At 40.4% G+C, this 23,815-nt stretch overlaps 2 protein-coding genes across 2 annotated transcripts; both read right to left on the reverse strand.

Annotated features, from left to right (window-relative positions):
* Nucleotides 1–1,834: 1,834 nt before the first annotated feature.
* Nucleotides 1,835–10,479, reverse strand: LOC141016777 (immunoglobulin lambda-1 light chain-like). The gene is made up of 6 exons (XM_073491319.1): nucleotides 10,437–10,479; nucleotides 10,028–10,344; nucleotides 5,220–5,274; nucleotides 2,869–3,171; nucleotides 2,678–2,752; nucleotides 1,835–2,401 (listed from the first exon to the last, which is right to left on the reverse strand). Exons 1-6 carry the CDS (start codon nucleotides 10,477–10,479, stop codon nucleotides 2,292–2,294), a joined length of 903 nt encoding a protein of 300 aa, XP_073347420.1. The 3' UTR covers nucleotides 1,835–2,291.
* Nucleotides 10,480–15,219: 4,740 nt separating this feature from the next.
* LOC141016756 (immunoglobulin lambda-1 light chain-like) lies at nucleotides 15,220–23,460 on the reverse strand. Its single transcript, XM_073491294.1, has 6 exons — nucleotides 23,418–23,460; nucleotides 22,996–23,325; nucleotides 18,655–18,702; nucleotides 16,213–16,515; nucleotides 16,022–16,096; nucleotides 15,220–15,789 (listed from the first exon to the last, which is right to left on the reverse strand). Exons 1-6 carry the CDS (start codon nucleotides 23,458–23,460, stop codon nucleotides 15,680–15,682), a joined length of 909 nt encoding a protein of 302 aa, XP_073347395.1. The 3' UTR covers nucleotides 15,220–15,679.
* Between the last annotated feature and the right edge of the window lie 355 nt (nucleotides 23,461–23,815).

Raw genomic sequence — 23,815 nt, forward strand, 5'->3', positions numbered from 1 at the left:
TGGACGGCACGAGAACAGGTTCTCAGGTGAACCTCAGGTGAGTAACACAGGACGAACTGACAAAGACATCAGGGATATCAGGGATCAATGATGCTGCTCGTACTCTGACATTAGTGTTTACGTAATTAAATGAACTTGAAGTACACTTCTCTTTTGTTGGGGATGTCTGCTGTGAAACATCAGTATAGTAGAAGTATTATTTGCAGTAGGAAGGCAAAGCGAAGGTTATTCATTTAGCACAGTCGATACTGTGAGTCAGTGCTCACGCTACAAAAACACTGTCAGAGAGGGAAATTATAAAAAGAACACAAAAAGCATTGGTGGAGGAAGTATTCAGATCCTTTACTTCAATAAAAATATATGTATGTAAGTATAATCAGAAAATGCAGAAACTGTATTGCAGGGATGTTAATGCTGTTTAATATCTGTTATTTACTTGATTTCATATCTGAGGTATAAGTTAGTGATCTGTTGTGGAGGACTGAAACTGTCAAATAAATGAATAAATAAGGAAATAAAAGGCTAAATATGTGAGTAAATATATAGTGAATGCTCTTAAAATAACGGTAAGCATCTTTTATTTTATCAAATGTGACATAAATAGATAATTCTGTTTTAATTTGCATCTGTGTTTGTTTATCTTTGTATAAATCCTCCTATTTATTTACTTCCCCTTTTGTTTTACAATTCTATTTACCTCTCGTTTATTTATGTTTTGTGTCGTAAAAATGCAAATTAGAAAGAATACAGAAATAAAAATGAATAAATAATTGTATTGGTTTTAATTTTATGGTCTCTGGGCTCAGTTCAACTTTGTGTTGGTGGAGGGCTCAGTGGAAAAAAGGCTTCCAGACAACAAGAGAAAAGACAAACCAGACCAGAGAGGGAGAGGAGTTGATGAGTGTGTACAGCAGCAGATATGAATCTGTTCTCAGTGGTTATTAGGACTCATAAAAACTGTTGAGAGCCAACCAGCACTTCCTTCCTGCAGCAGACGGGCTGTGTGGGTTTCTGCTCTGCAGCCTTCTCACCGTTGTGTTGTTCACATGAACAACACAATGACAGTTACAACCACAGAGACAAGTGGGAAAGGATCATAGCGTGCATACATTTTTAACAACATCAATACAGACAATTTATCATTTATATCTATAAATGTTTAAAATGTTAGTAAATGATGTCCTATTTACTTTATGATGTATAACATTTGTTTTCCTTTGTGAAGCATTTTGTGATTTAGTCTTGAAATGTGTTACATAAATATAAATCTTAGTTGACATATAGTCAGTAACTATACCAATCCATCCATAAAGAGTTAAATGACATTTTATTGGTTGATTATAAATAAACACAGCCATCACACTGAAGCCTGGAGGCAATAACAGCCTGGAGGCAGACTGATGAAGCTGCTGTGTGATCATTTTATAGCAGTTGTAGCTTCAAAGCAGCTCGCTCTGCTATTTGTTCATGTGTGTAAACAACAGTGTCATCAGCGTAGAGTTTTACATCCACACTGACACAATTATAAAAGGGGCTCAGCACTGAACCTGGTGGCACAGCCACACCTCCTGACTTGTATATAATAGCTATATGTTTCTGTTTGCTTCTCTTTCTTTAGCTTTGTTGTCCTTGTTTAGCTGTATGCTTATATTCACATCTTCCTGTACATTTGTTCTTGCTGCTGTGTGAAAGTATATTGAGAGCTACTTACAACCAGAGTCAAATGACTTGTAGGTGTCAACATACATGGCCCATGAAGTTGATTCTGTTTCTGACTGTTGCTCTGAAGCCAAACTGAAGTCCATAAAAACAAGGCTGTGTCTAAAACACACACTGTGATTTTTCACTTTATTGAGAATGTTACACTGAAAGAATTTGACAAAGCTGCCACACTCTGCATAATGTATTAAAAAGAAAGACAAGAAGAGAAAAATACTAAAACAATCAAATATCTAGCAGACAGCTAATGATTCAGCTTCATTTTCTATTATTATACAAGTCAATTCAAAGTGGAAATAAACTAGAGGATGAAAATAACACTATACCACAGAATTTACACTCAGTCACTGCAAATATATGTGCGTATATATGTATTTATATATGTAGGATGACTGTATCTAACCTGTGCATAAAAAGACACATTTTACAATCAACTACAAAACATGAAAATTGACATTTGTGACTACTGATCAAAGTGATCAATGAGATGAACTGATGAGATTTGATGTTGAGAAAAGGCGAACAGAAAACAGTCAGTCAGCATGTGTGCAGTTGGTGGACGGTCCCTTGTTTCAGAGGATCATCAGCAGAGAGAGTCCACAGCAGTACACCAGACTCTTCACTATCAGCACTGTGTAGAGCACACAGAGCAGCTTCACCCTGCACTGAGACTGGAAGGACACTGACAGACACACAGACAGACAGGCAGACACACAGACAGACACAGGCAGACAGACAGACAGACAGACAGACTGTTAATTTCATCAGAATATCATCACATTTTCATCAGTAGAACTTGGACTTTTCCAGACGGGACAACCGTCTTTACATGAAGACGGGTCAGCTACAATTTGAATGAAAGCTCAAAGGTCCTTATTAAATACAACAAGTCAGGGCCCCAACAAGCTTTTTAGGGGCCCTGAACAGGATTTGACTTTCTGCTTTATCAAGATCTTACAGTCGGCTTGCTGCAGAGCTGGCAGGTCTGCTGGCTCTCTCTCTGGAGGACAGGAGGCTGCTGGAGCTGGAACCTCTGAAACAGAAGAGGAGGCCAAAAGAAATGTCAGTCCTCTGCTGCTCTGCTCTCTTTGACAGCGTCTCCACATGAAGCTGAATCACTGCTGAACACAGTCACCAAGCCTTCATTACCTTGTTCTGTTTGGGCCTCCACTGTGCCCCCCTCGTGCTGGACGGAGCAGCGGTATTTATACGTGTAGAGAGCGTCCCCGTCAACCAGCAAGATGGCGGCGGTGCGTCCCGACTCTCTGAGCTCCAGCTGCTCTCCCTCAGCAGGGAGCCACTCCTCCTCGTTCTCCTTTCGTCTGTTCCAGGAAAACCGGACCAGAGGAGGAAACATGGCTGAGGCCACACACAGCAGGGAGCTGTTCCCCTCCAGGTGGGCTCTGGATGCTGCTGGGTACACGCTCACCACGGGCTTCACTACCTGCTCACCTGAAGTTCGACAGCAGCAACAAGCAGCTCAGACACACATTGACACAGTCAACAGCAGCTTACAGCACTGCACTGCATTCAGTGTGATCCTGGAAACTACATGGACTCTGATCACTAAACTACTCATCAATACAGCACAAAGTCCAACACATAGACTGGATTCACCTGCACATCAAACACACTCATCATGTCATGTCATCATATGTTATATGGGGACAAACAACATTATGTGTTCAGCACTTCTTTCTTTCAATGTGCACATTCATCATTATTATGACGTTTACTAATAATAATATAACATCATATTTTCATACAATGGAAAATCTTCATGTGTATCATGATAAAAGACATATTATAATAAAGGACATATTCACCCTCAAGTTTAGTACGCGCTGCCATTTTAATGTTTACATTATCCACCACATATTATAAATATTTTTAAAAAATGCATCTTGAATTTCGTGTTTTCATTAATATTTACACTTAATACACAATTACAAATACATGTTTTCATGTGTCTAATGTGAATAAAGACGTAATTTAATTTAAAAGAAGGTAAAACTTTGTTGGTCCCTGCAGGAAAATTCATCTATATTATGAAAGTTAATAGCTTATTAAATATTATGTTAACATACATTTTACCATAAAATACATTTTTTTATTACATGTGTAACAGAATAATTTCATAACCTTTTTTCTCAATATTATTAGATTCATACACAATTACAATGATATGTTCAGATATGAATAACAACTGCTTTGTAATAAAATATGAAGAAAGGTAAGAATTTATTTATCTTTGACAGGAACTTTATTTATGATTAAATTAAATTTGACAACATAACATTAACATAACATAAATTAAATCAATATATTATATTACACACTGCAAATACATTTACTTTAAATATTTGTAAGTTAAGTTCGGCATTATTTATTTATTTCTGTTTAAATTACCAGTGAAATTATTTATAAATATATTAAATAACAATATTTTTTAAAGTCAATCAACAAAAAAATACATTTTTACATTTGCCATTATATATAAACCTATATCTTTTTGTAAACATGTCTTTTATATTTTAGTATAAAAGGTATATTTCATATTTATTATGATGTCACATTCAGTATCTGTTTGTCTTCATGTATAAATATATCTCACACTAAAAGAAAAATGTACCGTCATATAAAATAAAATTGTCATGATGCAGTTTGACCATTTAAATGTATTATAGTAAATGTAATTTATAGTTTAATTACTGTTTTATAATATAATATAAAAAATATAATATGTCTCAATGAAATCACAATATGTGCAGTATCTAATACACAATATTTACCTTCATATGTTTACAAAATATTTTAACTTTTAAAAATTTTAAATCATATTTGGCTTCATTTACTATTTATTTTTATATTTACATTAAAGTTGTTTTAACATACAAACACATGTATGTGTGTCATTATATAACATCTTATATCATATGTTTAAAAATATTAATTTATATCCATATATTACATTTATTGTCATATCATATTCAGTACGTTTCCTTCATGTATAAATATATCTCACACTAGAAGACATATGTACCATCATATAAAATACATTTGACCATTTAATAAAGACTTATTAATTATCCTATACAACATATTTAAAGTTATATGTTTTTCAGATACATTTCCTGACATATATTAAATGATGTTTAATATCATATATGATGTTGTTTTATAAAAACAAGAGATGGTGCTGAATTACTGAGAGGATCAAATACTGTGTATTTGTAACATTGTCAATATCAAACTTTTTCTATATGAATCAGTTTGATCTCCTGCAGAAATAAAGAAGAACTTCAGTTGTGCAGTGAGATTTAAACATCTTTTCAGGAGTTATGAACCTTTTTATGTAACAATAGCTGCATGGCTGCAAGAATTCTCTACTAATTATGAACAAACTAACATGTAAAGCCTGAAGCAGCAGAAACTCACTAAAAACACATTTTCAACTTGTTCAATAAAACAACGGAAGGAAAATGAAGCTTCATTCTTACCTGATACAAACAGTTTAGTTCCAGAGCCAAAGATCAGGTATCGATACCTCGTGTCCTCCCACAGTGAAACAGCGTAATACAAAAACCTGTGTGCTGTTGAACGTGTCGGCTGAGGTGAACGAGTCCAAATGTTGAAGCAGGATCATATTTCAGCTCCATGATGTGTTTCTCTAATGTTCATATCAACATGACTGTCTCTTCTTTTATTGTCTTTTTAGACACACTAGCAGTGTTGCTCTATGGATGCTGATGTCTGTCGCTCCACTACCTTTGTCCACATGGATTGGACCTGGACCGAAGGATGGATGGATGGACTGACATGACATTTTCTACAGACATTCTTGGTCCCCAGAGGATGAACTTCATTCACTGACTTTGGTGGTTCTGACTTTGTATCTAGCTCCACCAGCAGGTCCACCAGTTCCTGGTCCTCAGTTGGCAGCTGAGTTGACATCTGTTCCCGATTACTTGTCGGCGGGTCAGCAGACTTGCTCCAGAGCCGGACCAGCGGTCTTTCCTGATGCCCGTCCAGACCTCCAGCTGCCGGCCTCCTGCTCTGCCTTGCAGCAGTCCTCTGTTCCTGTTCTGCAGCAACCTGTCTGAGCTGAGCTGCAGCTGTCTCCAGTTCCTGTGCTGAATCAGTCTCCTGTGGCTGTGGTTCTGTAACCTCTTGTTTTCCTGACTCTGACAGCTCCACCAGCTCCCTGTCAGCCTCTCAGTCTCCAGCCTCCAGTTCTGCAGCCATGTCGCTGGTCCCAGTCGCTACTCTCTTTCACAGCTAATCTGTTCCTTCAACCAGACTTCAGGATGGTTTCAGCCTCCAACCTCCAGCCTGCAGTCTGACCTCCAGCAAGGATCCTTCTTCAGCGCCAACTTCAGCACAGGTCTCGCAGAGGTCCCACCTCTACTCCCAGTCCCACCAGTCCTCTAGAGCTGCACCATCGGCACCACAGTCCTGCAGAGTGGCTACCCCAGTCTCATTGATTCCCAGCCCAGCCTCCAGTGTGGCTCCGTCTGTGTCACCAGCGTCCAGGCCTTCACCCTCCAGACCTGCTGTGTCCATTGTCCTGAGGTCTACAGCTCCACATGTGTCCTGCCCCGAGGCAGCACACCTGAGGTCTCTTTCCCCTCCTCACCAGCCTCCAGACGATCTGCCTGAGACCTCGACTCTTCTGCCTTGTTTTGTTCCTCGTGAAGTTAATTTGTGTTGATTGTAACTTTCTGTGTGTCCCGTGTCTGCATCTGGCTCCTCTACTCTCCACTAAGAACATCAGTGTGACAGAAACTTGAATTCAGAAGGTGTACAGCTGTGTTTTTCTGTTTGTGAGGAAAAAAGGTGTCAAAATATTTTCTATCTGGACATTTTGTGAGTTTATTTTGTTGACTTATCAGGCTGAGGAGCAAACCTGCCTTCACATACATGTCAACATGTCCCAGCTGAGATGATATGAGAGCTAGCTGGTTAGCATGCTAGCATTCAATTTACATTCACAGAAATCTTCATTTTAAAAATATTTGAATTGTTTTCAGAGTTTCTGTTTTTGTTTGTACTTGAATGTATTTTTCCATTGAAAGCTGACTTTGCACTACCCTGTCAGGTTCTGGAGCCAGGAGCCACTGTGGTGTTCAGCAGCACAGACAAGAGTTGTTATTGTGAGCCAATAAAGTTCTATCAGGTCAGAACCACAATCCAGAACCTGCTTTGATAGCACACATCAGAAACACAGCGCAGAGTCCCAGGGGGTGTAGAGGGAGGCAGTGGGTGCAGAAGGAGTGGGTTACAAAATCATTGTAATGTCCCTGTGATTTGTAACAGAGTGAATGGTGTCTCTGTCTCAGCCACTCCGCCCTCCTATCACTTGTCTCTGCATTATGTAACTGTGGTGAGCGGGGAGCATCACAGTGTGTAACTCTTTACAGCAGCACATCACACACAGCACCATATCAGTGACTTTAGTCCAACTGGATCATATTTTATGGAGAAATGTTTTGTGGTTTTCCCTCTGATGTCCTCCGGCTGCTCTGCCTCCACCTGATGCTAACGTTAGCTACGACTTAGCTCTGCTAGCTGACTCTGCTCGGAGCACCGCCGGGGAGTGTTGGTGTTTACACCGCTGTCACAGCAGCTTCAGACCGCCAGGAGGAGGAGGGTTTTAGGTCCGGGGCCGGAACGGGCAACAGAACCGGGCTCAGCAGCCTCCATGGACATCACGACAAAGGTGAAGAGACAGAAGAGGACGCTGACAGGAAATTAAGAGCAGAGACAGAGACAGTGACCGAGCGAGAGACAAAAGACAAAAGACGGAGTCTCAGACTGGCTTTTAGTGGTCAGAGACAGCTTCACTAAATAAGAGTCTGCAGACAGACGCACAGCTGTGTTGTGTGAAGCACTTGTTCAAACTTTGAGTGTTTTGTTTGTAGTTAAAACGTAACGTTTCATTACATCTGACAAATTGTTACAGAAACCTGGAATTTGTATTCACACAGTTGTGTTGGCAAATCGCACAATATACACATTTCTACATATTGTTGCTATAATGCAGGTTACAGATGATGATCTTCTGGACCTTTGCTTGAAGAAGTTTTCTCTGACTCTCTCTGGACCATTTTTCCTCTGAATCCTGCCATTCTGTCAGTTTGACAGGATTCTGAATGCTCTCTGTTCAAACTCGGGTCGCTCAGTTATTCTAGATGCATCTTTGTTACATTTATAGAAAATCTGTGAACATCCTGACAGCAATCAATAAATCAAACGCTCTGACAAATAACGGAAAATAAATCCAGTATCTGTGGCTGCTGCAGGCCTCTAATAAGCCCGTCCAATGGTTCTGTTTGACCCGTATGAAATGATTGGACAGGCTACCTGTCTGTCTGCATACGTACCTGTCTGTCTGCTCGCACTCTGACCTTTGCACTCTGCATCACTGCGTATGACCGGAGTCTTCCACAGGGCGAGGTGATGTTTGCTAAAGCTGTTAGCGAGCTAGTGGCACAAGAATGGCAGAGAAAGTGCAGCCAAAGTTCCTAATGCTAACATGCTAGCTGGACAGCGGTGAGTACTGACAACAGCCATGTTTGTTGTTCACGTTCATGATGATAATGTCAGCTGTTCTCTTATGTGAGTGAGACATGAGGTGGTTGGGTATGGTTAGCGATGACGATGTGCTGCGTTCACTGTCCACAGCCTCTGAGCCTGCTCTTCAGCAGCTTGATAACTCAGGAACACAAAGCACACAGCCCCTGAGCCACAGAGCGATGAGCAGCAGCGACAGTGACAGACTGTCGTTCAGCCGCTAAACAAGTAGCACAAAGCACACGCACAGACCCCCTGAGCCAATAACAGAGCTGCTGCGGCAGCAACGCACTCCTGTAGCGGCTAACGTTAGCATAAAGCACACACCTGAGAAAGTGTGGCTCTTACCGACCCCGACTTTAATACATATTGTTCAAACTACCATTGACTTGTACATTTCTGTCCGTCTGGCCTCTCCGGACACAAAGAGTACAGAAGTGGATTGAGTCTCTGTGTCAATCTGTCAAACGAGGCGATGCTGATCAAATCTAAACACAGATTCTGTTCCTGCATCGACTGTTTCTCACCTCAAATGTTTTCACAAACACATTTTAGTACCAGATCCTTTGTTACCAGCCTGACACCATTTTGTTTCCTGTTTCAGAACAGACGAGCCAAAACCAAGCCCCGCCCACCTCGCTGTGATTTTATTGGTCCAGTGCAGCGCAGTGCATTCTGGGAGTTGTAGGTTTTCTACCTCTTCAACAAGAGCAGTGAAACACTTCTTAAACATGAGACCTTTGTGGTCATGTTTGTTTGTTTGTTTGTTTGTTTGTTTGTGTGTTTGTTTGTTTGTTTGTTTGTTGACTGCATCAGTTTGTGTAACGGCCACTGGGAAACCTCCTGTTTCTCCCAATGACCAGTCGGCCCTTGATGACACAAAGTCATTTCAGCCTCTGTTCATATAAAATCTTGACTTGTGCAGCTTTAAATGTTACAAAGTGTTTCATTCTTTAAAGTTTCAGTCAGTTGATTCAAAATCAAGTCATTAACTTTCCAGATGCTGAAGTGTCGGTCTGGAGACACTTTTGTCTTGATGGTGGCGCTAGAGGAAAGGTCAGGAGGTCACCATAAATGTCAGGGTTCATCCTCTGGGAAGCAGAAACATCCACAGGAAACTGATGGAAATGTGTCCAACAAGACGAGCGTCCTAATAAGCCGCTGCTAGAAGGACAAAGTCCTGAGCTGACGTGTGTCCAAGATTTGTCTTTTAAAATGTAATAAAGTGAAATGATGTGGTGAAATCTGCTGAAAGGTGTTAAACAACAAGTGCTGCTGGAAGTGTTTTCATTCAGAGACATTAGTGTTGTGAGGGACGGATGGACTTTATTCAGCAGCAGGACGTTGGGCTGTAAACATTTGATTATGTTTGATATCATTTTATTGAAATATTCTGAAGTATGTTTGTTGTTTTCCTGATTCATCTGGATTATGTTTGAGTTTGTCATTGAATTATTTTCCTCTTTATTTTATCATTGTGTTTGTGTTTGTGTCCTTTTTCCTCACTGTGTGAAACAACAATAAACCTGCTGGAATATCTGATCAAAATATAAATAAATATAATATGAAATAAATCCTCAGTTCAGTGTGTTTGTGACTGTGGCTGAGATGGAGGTGAAATATGTGAACCTGGGCTGTGGTTTACTGCTCTCTTCCTGTCACAAACACTGTTTGACGTCTGTTCATCTGTTGGTTTTTGTTCAGGCTGCTCGCATCATTTCTCACTGTGGGGAACTTTCTTCGAACAGTAGCAGTAGTAGGTGGCTGAATGAAGGAGTTTAACTTTCTGGATCTTCAACTCACAGCCGTTCGTTTTATTCACAACTGAGAAATCATCTTTCTGAGGATGATCGTACCTGTGAGCTATGGTGCAACTGCTCTTGTCAATACGCAGAAACAATCTGAATGTTTCTGTGTCTTTCTTCTGGAGCCAGTATACATTATTACTGTAGTCACACTGGTCAGTTCGACAGCTGAAGGAGACGTCTCCATCAACTCTCCTGGTCAATGTTAAATCGTCCTGAATCAGCTGTGCTGCCATGGCAACCAGCGCTGTAGAGAAGCAGACAGATAGATGAAGGTCAGTGTGACAGTGTTTGTTCCAGGTGGACTTTGTTGGCTCCTGATTGGCTGGAAACACTCACCTGAACACAGACAGCACAGAGCAGCAGCTGGGAGGAAAAGCATTTTGTGCAGTGGTGTTTCCTCTGGTGAACCTGGGGAGAAGTGGCGCTCTGACGCAGCTGAGGCCAAACGAGGACGAGCTGCGAGATCAGACGAGGGCCACGTGGTTTCTAACAGGTCCTCAGAGCTCCCATCAGCCCCTGCGGTGCACAACGGCTCGGCTGAAGCTGCTGTGTGATAGAAATAGAAACAAACATTGATGTGAGCACAAACACATTCAGGTTGGTGGTGAATTTAGTAGCACAGACTGTTATCTGTTGTTGAACAGCTGTGATGAAAAGACTAAAGTACAAATCCACAAAACTCCTCCACTGTGATTTGAAGCCTTAAACGTCCCCTTACATTTCTGTCATTTCACTCAATCATTTCATTTCTATGACACATCAAACCTTTTCCACACACAGTGTCACATCTTTATTGTGTCTCCTGTTGTTCAGTCTCTTCATTAAAGCTACATGATGTTTCACTGAGTGAAAGATTCAAAGCCAAGACTCCATCAAATGGAACATTTCAACATGTCTGCTGCATCATTTTACACACATTTCCCCCAAATCCAGCCTGACACATTTGGTATTTGTGTAAACTTTGGGATCTCCAGCAGAACGTCAGATAAAGTTCAGATGGTTAGTTTGTAAAGACGAAGCCAGCGGAGGCTTCAGAAGAGTTGAAGTCCAGCTGTGCTCCTCATATGTGAAGCAGTGGTTCTGGTGCTGTTCCCTGAAAGGAGCTCAGGGCTCTGCTCTCTACTTCCTCCATGTAGAGGTCAGCCACAATGGGAGACTCTGGTGAAGCCACCACAGCTGTGCTTCTGCCTGTAAAAACCCTCCTTGGATGGGAAACAGGTGGTATTCAGGCAGAGGTCGGGGCCAAAAAGTGGTCCGAACGAAAAGAGAAAATGTGTGGTTTGTAAGTGAGCTTTAAAACGACACATAGAAGTGTTTTCTGATGCGATGAAACTATCAGCAGGACCACATCATTTGTCTCTGTCTGTCAAAAGTGTCAAACAAGAACACAAATCAAAATAGAAACTATAGAAGAGCAATTCAACTACAACTTACAAGGCAGGCAGTACAAGTACACACAGTACCCACCAGCAGAAATGTACTTTAACTAATACTGCAGTACTGTCTCAAGTGAAGTGACACAGTGCTGTTATTAGTTACACTTCTATAGTTATAGTTAGTATAGTACATGTAAGAGTAATATGACACCATCTACTGTAACAGGCAGCAGCACAATAATATAGTAATAATATAGTTCATAATATAGTTGCAGTAGAAATAGTATTTGAAGTATTTATAGAAGTAGTCACAACAATAATTCCAGTAATACTCCTCATTTACTGCTGTGACTTTTTTATCCACTAGATGTCACTGTGGGTTTGTCGTCAGTAAAATAAGAGGTTGGAGCGTCATCGTGTCGTCATGGCGACCGTCATCAGCATCACGTGGATGTCCCTGCACTTCCTGTGACCGACCACAGGGTGGTGGTGTTTCTCTGTGATGTTTAATGTCAGCACCAGCAGCAAACACAGAAATCCAGCATGTGATCAACTTCAGTTTGAAATGTGTCACACAGCCACGGTGGAAGAGCTGATTTATTGGTGTGACGCGTATCTAACAGCGTAAAGACACATGTAATGTCACACGTGTTGTTGGAAATGATCAAAGTGTTCAGAGTTATAACACAAATAACAGAACAAACATCCCTTCAGATAATATGAAATGTATCATAACTGTTCCTTCAGCTTCTTAAAGGAACACACGGACATTTGTCTGCTTTGGTTTGACGCTGTTATTCCATTTAAAGCAGATTTCAGTCAGGAGAGACGAGTGAATGAAGTAAAGATTGTTGCAATTGGTGGTAGGGCAGGTGTGGTTATAGAAATTAATAATTAATGATAGTAATTATTAAAATTAAATGTATCAAAATTAATAATCAAATCATTAAAACGGGGCACCACCCTGGAATCAGGGACCAATAACCACACCAAAAACTGTTTCAAAAGAAGGTTTCACTTTAAATGTATTATGTTAGTGACCTCAGAATTGAAATAGCATGTAAACTATTTAGGGCTAAAAGAAAATCTTACCACTACTACACTACAGCAATCTACAAACCAAAATTGAATATATTTGGCAAGTTATGAGTGCTTAATTTCTTTATGATTACCTCACACGGGGCACCATTGTTTGAAGTGGTAGTAGGGCAGGTATAATTATTTTAATTAAATAAATCAAATTTAATAATCAAATCATTAAAACAGGGCACGACCCTGGAATCAGGGACCAATAACCAAACCAAAATCAGTCTTAAAAGAAGGTTTCACTTTAAATGTAAATATTTGTAAAATATTTACATTTGAAGGAACAGTGAAGAAAATGAATCTGAGCACTGACACGAACAGCAATTACCACAAAACATGCATAAAATAATCACAGAAACTGCTCTGTACAATAAAATAGAATTTATTAATGTTAATCAATAATCAATAATACTTCAATCGACAATAATCTATCATTCAACTACAGTAGCTCAACTATGAAACTAAAACAATAAGACAAGCTCAAGCAATAAACAACCATGCTGTGTGTGTGTGTGTGAAAGAGAGAGAGGGAGAGAGAGAGAGAGAGAGAGAGAGAGAGAGAGACAAAGAAAGAGAGACAAAAAAGGATGGGCATGAAGAGAAAGAGCCAAGATGGCTGACGCGATCTCTTGGAAGACAATGTCACTAAGTGTTTAAAGCTGTGCAAGGCTTGAACAAACTGTGGCGGAACACTGTTGTTGTCATGTGCAATTTTGAATACAAACAAGACACTGTTCCCTGTGCTCCTTTTAATTGTGATAAATAATAAGATCCAATTTTACATTAGATTGCCACGGGAGCAACACCCTTACAGAAGGGAAAAGATAGCCAATTCAATAAATCAGTCTCATAAAAAGGTACTGAACTGTCGGTTTTCTGATTGGGCCAGGTAAGAGAAGATAGTTAGTTGCTATGCTATGCTGTGTGTTCTCTAGGCCCAATTCAACATTACCAGTCTTTGAAGAAAAAGTGCTGGTGGTTCTTTGGCTGACGAGCCAGGCAGGAGAATGTTGTAATCCCAGTGTTGAAAACTTCTGTTCTTGCTGTGCAATGTCCGATGAAAGAAGGTAGTTAGAGGAAACTGGTCGCTTCTTTCCTTTGCAGGGATAGCAACTTGCTTTGTGTTCTTCAGATTGTTGTGTTAGCTGGCAAGCTTTCCTTTGCAGCTGCTGGTGCTAACTGGGCTGGAATACTAGCAGGACCTCATGTCACTGCTGTGAGGAGAAGTTCTTCGGGCCTGCTGGAACTTTAGCTGGCAAGTTCAGTTTAGAGTCTGTTTTGAACGACTTCATCTGTGGGTCCCAACACGGCAATGACCTGCTTTCACTGACTGAACGTTCACTAGAGCTTCATCTCAGAAAATATTTCTAGAAAACTAAGCAAATCAGCTGCCGTTTGTTATATTATGAATGAGAAGAAAAAATACCAATAGCGATAGTACTTGATTATATTTATGGAAGTGAGCTCCAGGTGGGGGGTCACTGTTGGTCTCTGGGCTCAGTTCAACTTTGTGTGGGTGGAGGGCTCAGTGGAAAAAAGGCTTCCAGACAACAAGAGAAAAGACAAACCAGACCAGAGAGGGAGAGGAGTTAATGAGTGTGTACAGCAGCAGATATGAATCTGTTCTCAGTGGTTATTAGGACTCATAAAAAACTGTTGAGAGCCAACCAGCACTTCCTTCCTGCAGCAGACGGGCTGTGTGGGTTTCTGCTCTGCAGCCTTCTCACCGTCAGCTGCACTTGTTCACATGAACAACACAATGACAGTTACAACAGCGCTCAGTACTCACTGTCTGAGCTTTCACCTGTCTTATTCACCTGGGAGGCAAACAGCTCAAATCCTGAACTCAGAGCTGAGAAACTGAAATAAAAGCAGATCTGTTGATACTGTTTGATTGATTCTGTAAAGGTGACAGTTTACTGACAGTTTCTGCAGCCTGACCCCAACATAATATAACATATCAGGACATGTTGGAAAGGATCATAGTGTGTATACATTTTTGAGAACCTCAATACAAAGACAATTTATCATTTAAAATCTTTTCTTTGTGAAGCATTTTGTGATTTAGTCTTGAAATGTGTTACATAAATATGAATCTTAGTTGACATATAGTCAGTAACTATACCAATCCATCCATAAAGAGTTAACTGACATTTTATTAGTTGATTATAAATAAACACAGCCATCACACTGAAGCCTGGAGGCAATAACAGCCTGGAGGCCGACTGATGAAGCTGTTGTGTGATCATTTTATAGCAGTTGTAGCTTCAAAGCAGCTCACTCTGCTGTTTGTTCCTGTGTGTAAACAACAGTGTCATCAGCGTAGAGTTTTACATCCATGCTGACACAATTATAAAAGGGGCTCAGCACTGAACCTGGTGGCACAGCCTCACCTACTGACTTGTATATAATAGCTATATGTTTCTGTTTGCTTCTCTTTCTTTAGCTTTGTTGTCCTTGTTTAGCTGTATGCTTATATTCACATCTTCCTGTACATTTGTTCTTGCTGCTGTGTGAAAGTATATTGAGAGCTACTTACAACCAGAGTCAAATGACTTGTAGGTGTCAACATACATGGCCCATGAAGTTGATTCTGTTTCTGACTGTTGCTCTGAAGCCAAACTGAAATCCATAAAAACAAGGCTGTTTCTAAAACACACTGTGATTTTTCACTTTATTGAGAATGTTACACTGAGAGAATTTGACAAAGCTGCCACACTCTGCATAATGTATTAAAAAGAAAGACAAGAAGAGAAAAATACTAAAACAATCAAATATCTAGCAGACAGCTAATGATTCAGCTTCATTTTCTATTATTATACAAGTCAATTCAAAGTGGAAATAAACTAGAGGATGAAAATAACACTATACCACAGAATTTACACTCAGTCACTGCAAATTTATACGTGTATATGTGTATTTATATATGTAGCATGACTGTATCTAACCTGTGCATAAGAAGACACATTTTTCAACCAACTACAAAACATGAAAATAGACATTTGTGACTACTGATCAAAGTGATCAATGAGATGAACTGATGAGATTTGATGTTGAGAAAAGGCGACCAGAAAACAGTCAGTCAGCATGTGTGCAGTTGGTGGACGGTCCCTTGTTTCAGAGGATCATCAGCAGAGAGAGTCCACAGCAGTACACCAGACTCTTCACTATCAGCACTGTGTAGAGCACACAGAGCAGCTTCACCCTGCACTGAGACTGGAAGGACACTGACAGACACACAGACAGACAGACTGTTAATTTCATCAGAATATCATCACATTTTCATCAGTAGAACTTGGACTTTTCCAGACGGGACAACCGTCTTTACTTGAAGACAGGGGTCAGCTACAATTTGAATGAAAGCTTAAAGGTCCTTATTAAATACAACGAGTCAGGGCCCCAACAAGCTCTTTAGGGGCCCTGAACAGGATTTGAGTTTCTGCTTTATCAAGATCTTACAGTCGGCTTGCTGCAGAGCTGGCAGGTCTGCTGGCTCTCTCTCTGGAGGACAGGAGGCTGCTGGAGCTGGAACCTCTGAAACAGAAGAGGAGGCCAAAAGAAATGTCAGTCCTCTGCTCCTCTGCTCTCTTTGACAGCGTCTCCACATGAAGCTGAATCACTGCTGAACACAGTCACCAAGCCTTCATTACCTTGTTCTGTTTGGGCCTCCACTGTGCCCCCCTCGTGCTGGACGGAGCAGCGGTATTTATACGTGTTGAGAGCGTCCCCGTCAACCAGCAAGATGGCGGCGGTGCGTCCCGACTCTCTGAGCTCCAGCTGCTCTCCCTCAGCAGGGAGCCACTCCTCCTCATTCTCCTTTCGTCTGTTCCAGGAGAACCGGACCAGAGGAGGAAACATGGCTGAGGCCACACACAGCAGGGAGCTGTTCCCCTCCAGGTGGGCTCTGGATGCTGCTGGGTACACGCTCACCACGGGCTTCACTACCTGCTCACCTGAAGTTTGACAGCAGCAACAAGCAGCACAGACACACATTGACACAGTCAACAGCAGCTTACAGCACTGCACTGCATTCAGTGTGATCCTGGAAACTACATGGACTCTGATCACTAAACTACTCATCAATACAGCACAAAGTCCAACACATAGACTGGATTCACCTGCACATCAAACACACTCATGTCATGTCATCATATGTTATATGGGGACAAACAACATTATGTATTCAGCACTTCTTTCTTTCAATGTGCACATTCATCATTATTATGACTATTACTAATAATAATATAACATCATATTTTCATACAATGGAAAATCTTCATGTGTATCATGATAAAAGACATATTATAATAACGGACATATTTACCCTCAAGTTTAGTACGCGCTGCCATTTTAATGTTTACATTATTCTCCACATATTATAAATATTTACCACCATTACCTATTTAAAAAATGCATCTATAATTTAATATGTTTTTCATTCATATTTACACTTAATACACAATTACAAATACATTTTTTCATGTGTCTAATGTCAATAAAGATGTAATTTAATATTAAAGAAGGTAAAACTTTGTTGGTCCCTGCAGGAAAATTCATCTATATGTTAAAACAGAAAACAAAACATAATTTATTATATATGATAAATTATGAAAGTTTTGCAAAATTCAATATCTTATTAAATATAATGTTAACATACATTTAACAATAAAATCTACATTTATCTTACCATAATATACATTTTTTTACATTAAAACATATTACAGATTTACCAGCGTGTACTTTAGTGAAGAAAAACAAATCAGTACTTCAATAATTTCATAACCTTTTTTCTCAATATTTTTAGATTCATACACAATTACAATGATATGTTCAGATATGTCAAATATGAAGAACGACTGCTTTGTAATAAAATATGAAGAAAGGTAAGAATTTATTTATCTTTCACTTCACGTATTATTAAATTAAATATGACAACATAACATTAACATAATATAACATAACATAAATCACTATATTATATCACACACTGCAAATACATTTACTTTAAAATAACTGAAATAAAGTTGAATATATATAATGAATATATTACATCAATTATTTAAAAGTCGATCAACTTAAAAAATACATATTTTCATGTGCCATTGTATATCATCATATATCATTTAAAAAAAAACGTTTTCTATATTTTAGTATAAATGGTATATTTTATATTTATTATGATGTCATATTCAGTATGTGTTTGTCTACGTGTATAAATATATCTCACACTAAAAGAAAAATGTACCATCATATAAAATACAATTGTCATGTTGCAGTTGACCATTTACATTTATTATAGCGATTTTAATTTATAATCTAATTACTGTAATATAATATAATATAAAAAATATAATATGTCTTAATGAAATCACAACATGTGCAGTATCTAATACACAATATTTACCATCATATGTTTACAAAATATTTTAACTTTTAAGTATTTTAAATCATATTCGGCTTCATTTACTATTTATTTTATATATTTACATCAAAGGTGTTTTAACATACAAACACATATATGTGTGTGTCATCTTATATCATATGTTGAAACATATAAATAATATCCATATATTATATTTATTGTAATATCATATTCATTATGTGTTTCCTTCATGTATAAATATATCTCACACTAGAAGACATATGTACCATCATATAAAATACATTTGACCATTTAATAAAGACTTATTAATTATCCTATACAACATATTTAAAGTTATATGTTTTTCAGATACATTTCCTGACATATATTAAATGATGTTTAATATCATATATGATGTTGTTTTATAAAAACAAGAGATGGTGCTGAATTACTGAGAGGATCAAATACTGTATATTTGTAACATTGTCAATATGAAACTTGTTCTATATGAATCAGTTTGATCTCCTGCAGAAATAAAGAAGAACTTCAGTTCAACATCTTTTCAGGAGTTATGAACCTTTTTATGTAACAATAGCTGCATGGCTGCAAGAATTCTCTACTAATTATGAACAAACTAACATGTAAAGCCTGAAGCAGCAGAAACTCATTAAAAACACATTTTCAACTTGTTCAATAAAACAACTGAAGGAAAATGAAGCTTCATTCTTACCTGATACAAACAGTTTAGTTCCAGAGCCAAAGATCGGGTATCCATTACCTCCCACAGTGAAACAGCGTAATACAAAAACCTGTGTGCTGTTGAACGTGTCGGCTGAGGTGAACGAGTCCAAATGATGAAGCAGGATCATATTTCAGCTCCATGATGTGTTTCTCTAATGTTCATATCAACATGACTGTCTCTTCTTTTATTGTCTTTTTAGACACACTAGCAGTGTTGCTCTATGGATGCTGATGTCTGTTGCTCCACTACTTTAGTCCACATGGATTGGACCTGGACCAAAGGATGGATGGATGGACTGACATGACATTTTCTACAGACGTTCTTGGTCCCCAGAGGATGAACTTCATTCATTGACTTTGTTGATTCTGACTTTGTATCGAGCTCCACCAGCAGGTAACCTGTAACCTCTTGTTTTCCTGACTCTGACAGCTCCACCAGCTCCCTGTCAGCCTCTCAGCCTCCAACCTCCAGCAGGGATCCTTCTTCAGCCAATTTTGGCACAGGTCTCGCAGAGGTCCCTCCTTTACTCCCGGTCCCACCAGTCCTCTAGAGCTGCACCATTGGCGCCACAGTCGTGCAGAGCGGCTCCATCAGTCTGGTTGTTTCCCAGCCCAGCCTCCAGTGTGGCTCCATCTGTGTCACCAGCGTCCAGGCCTTCACCCTCCAGACCTGCTCTGTCCATTGTCCTGAGGTCTACAGCTCCACATGTGTCCTGTCCCGAGGCAGCCCACCTGAGGTCTCTTTCCCCTCCTCACCAGCCTCCAGACGATCTGCCTGAGACCTCGACTCTTCTGCCTTGTTTTGTTCCTCGTGAAGTTAATTTGTGTTGATTATAACTTTCTGTGTGTCCCGTGTCTGCATCTGGCTCCTCTACTCTCCACTAAGAACATCAGTGTGACAGAAACTTGAATTCAGGTGTACAGTTGTGTTTTTCTGTTTGTGAGGAAAAAAAGTGTCAAAATATTTTCTATCTGGAAATTTTGTGAGTTTATTTTGTTGACTTATCAGGCTGAGGAGCAAACCTGCCTTCACATACATGTCAACATGTCCCAGCTGAGATGATATGAGAGCTAGCTGGTTAGCATGCTAGCATTCAATTTACATTCACAGAAATCTTTATTTTAAAATATTTGAATTGTTTTCAGAGTTTTTGTTTTTGTTTGTACTTGAATGTATTTTTCCATTGAAAGCTGACTTTGCACTACCCTGTCAGGTTCTGGAGCCAGGAGCCACTGTGGTGTTCAGCAGCACAGACAAGAGTTGTTATTGTGAGCCAATAAAGTTCTATCAGGTCAGAACCACAATCCAGAACCTGCTTTGATAGCGCACATCAGAAACACAGCGCAGAGTCCCAGGGGGTGTAGAGGGAGGCAGTGGGTGCAGAAGGAGTGGGTTACAAAATCATTGTAATGTCCCTGTGATTTGTAACAGAGTGAATGGTGTCTCTGTCTCAGCCACTCCGCCCTCCTGTCACTTGTCTCTGCATTATGTAACTGTGGTGAGCGGTGAGCATCACAGTGTGTAACTCTTTACAGCAGCACATCACACACAGCACCATATCAGTGACTTTAGTCCATCATATTTTATGGAGAAAATGTTTTGTGGTTTTCCCTCTGATGTCCTCCGGCTGCTCTGCCTCCACCTGATGCTAACGTTAGCTACGACTTAGCTCTGCTAGCTGACTCTGCTCGGAGCACCGCCGGGGAGTGTTGGTGTTTACACCGCTGTCACAGCAGCTTCAGACCGCCAGGAGGAGGAGGGTTTTAGGTCCGGGGCCGGAACAGGCAACAGAACCGGGCTCAGCAGCCTCCATGGACATCATGACAAAGGTGAAGAGACAGAAGAGGACGCTGACAGGAAATTAAGAGCAGAGACAGAGACAGTGACTGAGCGAGAGACAAAAGACAGAAGACGGAGTCTCAGACTGGCTTTTAGTGGTCAGAGACAGCTTCACTAAATGAAAGTCTGCAGACAGACGCAGAGCTGTGTTGTGTGAAGCACTTGTTCAAACTTTGAGTGTTTTGTTTGTAGTTAAAACGTAACGTTTCATTACATCTGACAAATTATTACAGGAACCTGGAATTTGTATTCACACAGTTGTGTTGGCAAATCGCACAAAATACACATTTCTACATATTGTTGCTGTAACGCAGGTTACAGATGATGATCTTCTGGACCTTTGCTTGAAGAAGTTTTCTCTGACTCTCTCTGGACCATTTTTCCTCTGAATCCTGCCATTCTGTCAGTTTGACAGGATTCTGAATGCTCTCTGTTCAAACTCGGGTCGCTCAGTTATTCTAGAAGCATCTTTGTTACATTGATAGAAAATCTGTGAACATCCCGACAGCAATCAATAAATCAAACGCTCTGACAAATAACAGAAAATAAATCCAGTATCTGTGGCTGCTGCAGGCTCTAATAAGCCCGTCCAATGGTTCTGTTTGACCCGTATGAAATGATTGGACAGGCTACCTGTCTGTCTACATACGTACCTGTCTGTCTGCTCGCACTCTGACCTTTGCACTCTGCATCACTGCGTATGACCGGAGTCTTCCACAGGGCGAGGTGATGTTTGCTAAAGCTGTTAGCGAGCTAGTGGCACAAGAATGGCAGAGAAAGTGCAGCCAAAGTTCCTAATGCTAACATGCTAGCTGGACAGCGGTGAGTACTAACAATTGCCATGTTTGTTGTTCACGTTCATGATGATAATGTCAGCTGGTCTCTTCTGTGAGTGAGACATGAGGTGGTTGGGTATGGTTAGCGGTGACGATGTGCTGCGTTCACTGTCCACAGCCTCTGAGCCTGCTCTTCAGCAGCTTGATAACTCAGGAACACAAAGCACACAGCCCCTGAGCCACAGAGCGATGAGCAGCAGCGGCAGTGACAGACTGTCGTTCAGCCGCTAAACAAGTAGCACAAAGCACACGCACAGACCCCCTGAGCCAATAACAGAGCTGCTGCGGCAGCAACGCACTCCTGTAGCGGCTAACGTTAGCATAAAGCACACACCTGAGAAAGTGTGGCTCTTACCAACCCCCACTTTAATACATATTGTTCAAACTACCATTGACTTGTACATGTTTGTCTGTCTGGCCTCTCCGGACACAAAGAGTACAGAAGTGGATTGAGTCTCTGTGTCAATCTGTCAAATGAGGCGATGCTGATCAAATCTAAACACAGATTCTGTTCCTGCATCGACTGTTTCTCACCTCAAATGTTTTCACAAACACATTTTAGTACCAGATCCTTTGTTACCAGCCTGACACCATTTTGTTTCCTGTTTCAGAACGGACGAGCCAAAACCAAGCCCCGCCCACCTCGCAGTGATTTTATTGGTCCAGTGCAGCGCATTGCATTCTGGGAGCTGTTTTATACCTCTTCAACAAGAGCAGTGAAACACTTCTTCAACATGTGACCTTTGTGGCCGTGTTTGTTTGTTTGTTTGTTTGTTTGTTTGTTGTCAGCCCTTGATGACACAAAGTCATTTCAGCCTCTGTTCATATAAAATCTTGAATTGTGCAGCTTTAAATGTTACAAAGTGTTTCCATTCTTTCATTCAAGTTTTCAGTCTGTTGATTAAAAATCAAGTCATTAACTTTCCAGATGCTGAAGTGTCGGTCTGGAGACACTTTTGTCCTGATGGTGGCGCTAGAGGAAAGGTCAGGAGGTCACCATAAATGTTGGGGTTCATCCTCTGGGAAGCAGAATCATCCACAGGAAACTGATGGAAATGTGTCCAACAAGACGAGCGTCCTAATAAGCCGCTGCTAGAAGGACAAAGTCCTGAGCTGACGTGTGTCCAAGATTTGTCTTTTAAAATGTAATAAAGTGAAATGATGTGGTGAAATCTGCTGAAAGGTGTTAAACAACAAGTGCTGCTGGAAGTGTTTTCATTCAGAGACATTAGTGTTGTGAGGGACGGATGGACTTTATTCAGCAGCAGGATGTTGGGCTGTAAACATTTGATTATGTTTGAGATCATTTTATTGAAATATTCTGAAGTATGTTTGTTGTTTTACTGATTCATCTGGATTATGTTTGAGTTTGTCATTGAATTATTTTCCTCTTTATTTTATCATTGTGTTTGTGTTTGTGTCCTTTTTCCTCACTGTGTGAAACAACAATAAACCTGCTGGAATATCTGATCAAAATATAAATAAATATAATATGAAATAAATCCCTCAGTTCAGTGTGTTTGTGACTGTGGCTGAGATGGAGGTGAAATATGTGAACCTGGGCTGTGGTTTACTGCTCTCTTCCTGTCACAAACACTGTTTGACGTCTGTTCATCTGTTGGTTTTTGTTCAGGCTGCTCGCATCATTTCTCACTGTGGGGAACTTTCTTTGCACAGGAGCAGTAGTAGGTGGCTGAATGAAGGAGTTTAACTTTCTGGATCTCCAACTCACAGCCTTTCATTTTATTCACAGCTGAGAAATCATCTTTCTGAGGATGATCGGCCCTGTAACCTATGGTACAACTGCTCTTGTCAATACCCAGAATCAATCTGAATGTTTCTGTGTGTTTCTTCTGGAGCCAGTAAACATTATTACTGTTGTCACACTGGTCAGTTCCTCGACAGCTGAAGGAGACGTCTCCATCAACTCTCCTGGTCAATGTTAAATCGTCCTGAATCAGCTGTGCTGCCATGGCAACCAGCGCTGTAGAGAAGCAGACAGATAGATGAAGGTCAGTGTGACAGTGTTTGTTCCAGGTGGACTTTGTTGGCTCCTGATTGGCTGGAAACACTCACCTGAACACAGACAGCACAGAGCAGCAGCTGGGAGGAAAAGCATTTTGTGCAGTGGTGTTTCCTCTGGTGAACCTGGGGAGAAGTGGCGCTCTGACGCAGCTGAGGCCAAACGAGGACGAGCTGCGAGATCAGACGAGGGCCACGTGGTTTCTAACAGGTCCTCAGAGCTCCCATCAGCCCCTGCGGCGCACAGATAAGGCCGCCGCTGCCGATCGACGGCTCGGCTGAAGCTGCTGTGTAATAGAAATAGAAACAAACATTGATGTGAGCACAAACACATTCAGGTTGGTGGTGAATTTAGTAGCACAGACTGTTATCTGTTGTTGAACAGCTGTGATGAAAAGACTAAAGTACAAATCCACAAAACTCCTCCACTGTGATTTGAAGCCTTAAACGTC

Source organism: Pagrus major, chromosome 21 (genome assembly GCF_040436345.1).
Source record: "Pagrus major chromosome 21, Pma_NU_1.0".
In the NCBI taxonomy this organism is placed as follows: domain Eukaryota; kingdom Metazoa; phylum Chordata; class Actinopteri; order Spariformes; family Sparidae; genus Pagrus; species Pagrus major.

What these genes read in the sequence shown, in the direction of transcription:
- LOC141016777 (XM_073491319.1), bottom strand. Translation starts at nt 10,479, where the DNA reads ATGCTTTTCCTCCCAGCTGCTGCTCTGTGCTGTCTGTGTTCAG. An exon ending in GGAGGCCCAAACAGAACAAG is followed by an intron (nt 2,753 to 2,868) that starts GTAATGAAGGCT and finishes CTTCTGTTTCAG; the next exon opens with AGGTTCCAGCTCCAGCAGCC. An exon ending in AGCTCTGCAGCAAGCCGACT is followed by an intron (nt 2,402 to 2,677) that starts GTAAGATCTTGA and finishes TGTGTCTGTCAG; the next exon opens with TGTCCTTCCAGTCTCAGTGC.
- LOC141016756 (XM_073491294.1), bottom strand. Translation starts at nt 23,460, where the DNA reads ATGCTTTTCCTCCCAGCTGCTGCTCTGTGCTGTCTGTGTTCAG. An exon ending in GGAGGCCCAAACAGAACAAG is followed by an intron (nt 16,097 to 16,212) that starts GTAATGAAGGCT and finishes CTTCTGTTTCAG; the next exon opens with AGGTTCCAGCTCCAGCAGCC. An exon ending in AGCTCTGCAGCAAGCCGACT is followed by an intron (nt 15,790 to 16,021) that starts GTAAGATCTTGA and finishes TGTGTCTGTCAG; the next exon opens with TGTCCTTCCAGTCTCAGTGC.